We start from the raw sequence: 5,333 nt of genomic DNA on the forward strand, positions 1-5,333 counted from the left end.
GTCCTGCCTCTTCTCCACTCCCCACCAAGGACTTTTCTTTGATTCAAAAAAACATACCTTACTGGTTTGTGCATTGATCCAGGTGGGTCGCCGTGTTGTTCTGAAGCAGTAGAACGAAGTTTGAGTCCAGTGGCACCTTTAAGACTAACAAAGTTTAATTCAAGGTATAAGCTTTCATATGCAAGCACACTTCTTCAGATACCTTAGGTATCTGACGAAGTATGCTTGCACATGAAAGTTTTTACCTTGAATAAAACTTTGTTGGTCTTAAAGGTGCCACTGGACTCAAAACTTTGTTCTAATTGGAAGATTCCCACACATTCTACAACAAGCCCCGAGACAGAAGAGGCATGCCTGTATGTGTGAAAGAGAGAAGGAAGAATGCTTCTTTCTAAAACAAGGCATATTGTTTTAACTCAGGGGCCTCCAACACGGTGCCTGTGAGCACCACGGCACCCAGTAATACCTTTCCTGGTGCCCACCAAGTGTTTTTAGAAAGCGGGCATGGAGATTGGATTGGCTGTGCCACCGCAGCCCAAGGATCTTCACTGTGTGATCGAAGGTAATTTGCAGCAGCCATTTTGTGGCTATGCCCAACCACAATGTTATCAGAATTCCAAAGGTGCCCACAGGCTCAAAAAGGTTGGGGATTCCTGTTCTAACGGCATCCATTTTAGCCACCCGGGACATTGCGGCTATATAGTTTTTTATATATAAAAGTGTTACTTTCTCACTATTAAAGAATAATTGGTAGGATGCAGAGAAGAAAATCCATATTTGAGGGGGAAATGAACTCTGCAGACAATGTGGGGCAGTGGGTACTGGGTTCAAATCCACCCTTTACTATTAAACTCCCTGAATGATGCATCTTAGCCCCCCTACTCTTTAACCTTTTTTTAAATGACCCGGCCCCCTTCCTGAAAGGAATAGGTGGACATAGTCCAAAACTAGGGGCGCTGCATGTACCACTCCTTCTATATGCAGATGATGTGGTGCTTCTTTCTCTTTCAGGAATAGGGATGAAAAGGATGTTACTTCGTTTTCTAGATTATTGCGATTTGAATAAATTGACCCTAAATTACTAGAAATCTAGAATAATTGTTTTTGGGCAAAGTTGGAAACCTGTTACATGGAATATTAGTGGGAAAGTGATTGAACAGGTTAAAAGCTTTAGATGTGTAGGAGTTCACTTTCACTTCAGTGCAAATTGGGTTAACCACAACAAGGAGGTGTTAAAAGCAGTGAATAGTAATGTTCTTGCAATCACCCATTTCTTTTACACTAAGGGAAACCAGTATATCCCTGCAGCACTTAGAATTTTCAATTACAAAATATGTCCCAAACTGCTCTACGGTATCCCGATTTGGATGACAGCCTTTAATAAAGCAGTAGAACGCGTACAATCTAATTTTCTAAGGAAAATCCTGGGACTGCCAGCATGTGTGCCTTACGCAGCCATATGCTTGGAGACAAACCAAAGGTGTTTAGTGACAAGAAATTGGATTACATCAATCAAGTATTGGATGCGTATACACTTTAGGAGTAGTCCGAATAGTCTTATTGCACACATGCTCTCTGAAGCACAAACATCTGCATGGATGACCTTTATGGGGGGGGGATTTTGGTAATTGGGCTTGATTTTGATGACATAGTGTATCTTCCTGAGAGGAGTGCATTTGTTCTGATTAAGCAGAGACTTGTTGATATTGAAATGCAGGAAGTTAGATGTCTTGCCTCTGATCTGCGAAGAGCATTCATGTTAGCTCGTTTCAGTGTTCTCCCTTTTGCTGTATTGTACGGGAGGTTCAAGAAAATCCCACACTCTTCTAGGTTTTATGCCTGTGGCTTGGGAGAGATTGAAAGTATCAAACATGTTATCCTGTATTGTTCTTTTTACTGTGATATTTGTGCTGTTTTAGTAGAACCTCTTTATCAGAGTCAAGTAGGGCAATCTGATGACTATAAGATCATTTCACTACTCCCATAATCCTGAGATCGTAGAATCTGTAGCCAAATTTCTCTGTTGTGCTAATAAGAGAAGATTGTTTCAGTTGCAAGAGTAAGGATGTATCCTTGTCTCCCTGGTGTATGTTCCGTCGCTATGCCAATAAAGGTTCTGATTGATTGATTGATTGAACTCCCTGAATGATGGTGGGCAAGGTCTTCCACAGCCTGGACTACCTAACAGGGTTGTTGTAAGGTTAATGTGCCCCACTGTGCCCCCTCCCCTTTTTAAGCAGGAAAAGACTGGTGGGATTTCAAATAAAATAAGCGACGGGGCAAAAGGGATACCTTCTCCCTAATGCTCCCGGCTGAGGCACTTAGATTCTTGTGATATCTGCCAAAGGATGTATCTGGGAGGCTAAGAAGCCGGGAATACAAGAAATACTAGCACATGATGTGTTCATTTAAAAAACAACAACAAACCAAGAACTGAAGAATCATAATTCTCTTTGCTTCAAGAGCATCTTTAATTTTTTAAAATTATGTTTTACAGGATATCAGAAGTTGATTTTTCAAGAGTTCTATATTGGCCTAGAATTAATTTGACCAATTGCACTTTGATTATAAAACAAAAGAGATTAGGTATACGTCTACCCCCACCCCACCAAAAAAATCCCTCTTTATTTTCAGATTGCAAGACCTGCAAATATATTAGTAAGCATTATTTAGAGCTTATAACAAAACACTACCAGTACCTTCAAGTCTCCATTGTGCTTAGTGCTGTATAATGATAAATACTAAAAAGTCCTTTCACGCATCACAAATTCAGCCTCAGATCTGATGAACAGGTCAGTGTTAACGTCATGAATGTTAGCTCCATGACTCATGTAGGTTTGCATGCAGACGTTCCCAGGTAACTTCCCTGGCATCTCGCGTTAAAAGAATCAGGTAATGGGGCGATGTGAAAGACTGCGGCCTGAGAACCTGACCTGGACAGACCGATGCTCCGGTTCCGCAGAAGGCAACTTCACTGTGTTCACATGAAGCGCCGACTCAGATCTTTGGTCCTTCTAGCTTGGCAGGGTCTGCTCTGGCTGGTCATGCCTCAGGCAGAGGAAGGTTTTCCCCAACACCACCAAGTCAGAAGCTAGGAGGTGATGGAAAAGGAAAGGAGCAGTGTAAATACCAAAGGGCAAGACACACTTTAAAAACAGTATTTACTTCGATCCTGGTCGGATCCAGCCGTCTTTCTAGCATCTCCCCGGCATTTGCACCACTGTTGTCAATGTAGGGAAGAAGGTAGATGGATGGATCGATAGGACAGGTGTCAAGTTCTGGATGTGTCCAACTTAAAAAAAAAAACAAAACATAATAATAATCGTTAGATCAGGGGTCCCCCAGCCTTTTGGAGCCCGTGGGCACCTTTGGAATTCTGATACAGGCTGGTGGGTGCAGCCACAAAACGGCTGCCATGGGAGGTGGAGCTGGCCACAAAAGGGGTGCTGCTCCAGGAGGTGAAACCACGTACACAGAGGAAGCCCAAGTACAGGGGAAAGGGAGGGTAATTTTAAAAATACACTGGAAAAAAGAAGTGAGAGAAAAGAAAACCAACAGTGCCGTGGCAGCTGCCACAGAAACAATGTTATTTTAAGCTACCGAGCCGATTGGATCTCCGGTGGCCAACTGGAAGCCTCACTTTCCACTCACATTCTAGCAACACTTGGTGGGTGGACATGAAAAGTGTCAGTGGGCGCCAGTGTGCCCATGGGCACTACGTTGGGGACCCCTGCATTAGATGAAGTTACCGAGCCTTTTCTACCACGGTCACAACAGCATCGCTCGTTTGCAAGAGGAGGGGAGGGGGAAATTGCACTGAGATGCTTGACTACTTCAGAACTTCTCCGGGAATCGAAACTCAAACTAGGAGGGACAGCTGGCTTTAGCTGCCTTGCCGGAAGCTGTGGATCTGGGTCGAGTACTTTTGGAGCTGCTCTGTGGACTCCTCTTCCCCGCATTGCTGCTGATAATGTTCATAGAGTTTGGATCTGCTGCCAGAACCGGACCTGTCGACAGCAGAAGGGAGGTGTCCGTTTGACATCCTGAGAATCGTGGAGGTGAGAGACTTGATGTAGTTTTTGGCCAAAGTGAGGGTCTCAATTTTGGACAGCTTGTTCTCCGCCCGGACGTGCGGGATGACTTCCCTCAAGGCCTGGAAAGCATTGTTCAGGTTGTGCATGCGCTGGCGCTCACGCTCGTTGCTCTCCAGGCGTCGCAACCGCCGGTCTTTGCTGCTCCAGGGAAGCTTTGTGGACCGCGCAGCGGTCTTGCTGCTCTCTTTGTTCCTCTTCTCCTGGCGCCGCGAACATTTCAGAAGCTCATCTTTCTTCTGGGCTGGTTCCTGGCATGCGGCATCCTCCTGGACTGTGCGCCTGCGTTTTGCTCCTTTGCTTTTGGCCTTCATCGTTGGTGGGAGACAAGGGAACGAGGCAGCACTTCTATTTTTTTTTATCGGAAAGAGCTTCTGGCTCTAACCAGAGGTCTGTTTTAAAGAGAGGACCAACAGGACGCTGATTGAGCCGGAATTCCAGCCTCAACAGAAGTCACATAGCCAGGACCACACAGCGGCAACATGGGAGGAAAATGGCCTTGGGGTCCCCCTCCTGCAGTAGATAAAGGGTCTTTTTAAGTACACAAAACACTGAAATAGACAATGTACTATGGTTCAGTATGTGGCATGTAAATATGACAAACTCATTAATTACCATGAATGCCAGCTCACAAGACAAGCAAACTATGCTACACTGAAAACCACTGCTCTAAAAGGTCCCTGGGCCACAGTTTAGGATCTGCTGACTTGGTGCTAAATTTATTGCTCAGTAAAAATTTTGCTACCATGACCTGGATGGTCCAGGTCAGAGAAGGCTGTAAATGTCACTAGAATCATAGTCAGAGAGTTGGAAGGGGGCATACAGGTCACCTAGTCCAACCCCCTGCTCAGTGCAGGATCAGTCAGAGCATCCCTGACAAGTGTTCATCCAGCCGCTGCTGAAAGATGGCTAGTGAGGGGGAGCTCACCACCTCCCTGGGCAGCTGATTCCACCATTGCACAACTTGTACTTTAGCTTTCTGAAATACTATTTCTTGTAGGATCTCAGAAGCTAAGCTGGGTTGGCCATGGTCAGTACTTGGATGGGGAGGCCAAGGAAGTCCAGGGGTGCTCTGCAGAGGCAGGCAATGGCAAACCACCTCTGTTTGTCTCTCGCCTTAGAAACCCTCCAGGATCGCCAGAAGTCAGCTGCAATTTAACAGGACTTTCCACCCTCAAAGAATTTCCCAGTCGAGATGGAAAGAGTAGCACAGACTGCGCCCTGCTCGATATCTACCTTGAG

General features: G+C 45.3%; 1 protein-coding gene across 1 annotated transcript; it reads right to left on the reverse strand.

Moving 5' to 3' along the window:
- Positions 1-3,810: 3,810 nt before the first annotated feature.
- BHLHA15 (basic helix-loop-helix family member a15) lies at positions 3,811-4,538 on the reverse strand. Its single transcript, XM_015412219.1, has one exon. The coding sequence runs from the start codon at positions 4,403-4,405 to the stop codon at positions 3,884-3,886; it is 522 nt and encodes a 173-aa protein (XP_015267705.1). The 5' UTR covers positions 4,406-4,538; the 3' UTR covers positions 3,811-3,883.
- Positions 4,539-5,333: the final 795 nt, after the last annotated feature.

Source organism: Gekko japonicus, unplaced genomic scaffold (assembly GCF_001447785.1).
Source record: "Gekko japonicus isolate JY-2015 unplaced genomic scaffold, Gekko_japonicus_V1.1 scaffold2586, whole genome shotgun sequence".
Lineage (NCBI taxonomy): Eukaryota > Metazoa > Chordata > Lepidosauria > Squamata > Gekkonidae > Gekko > Gekko japonicus.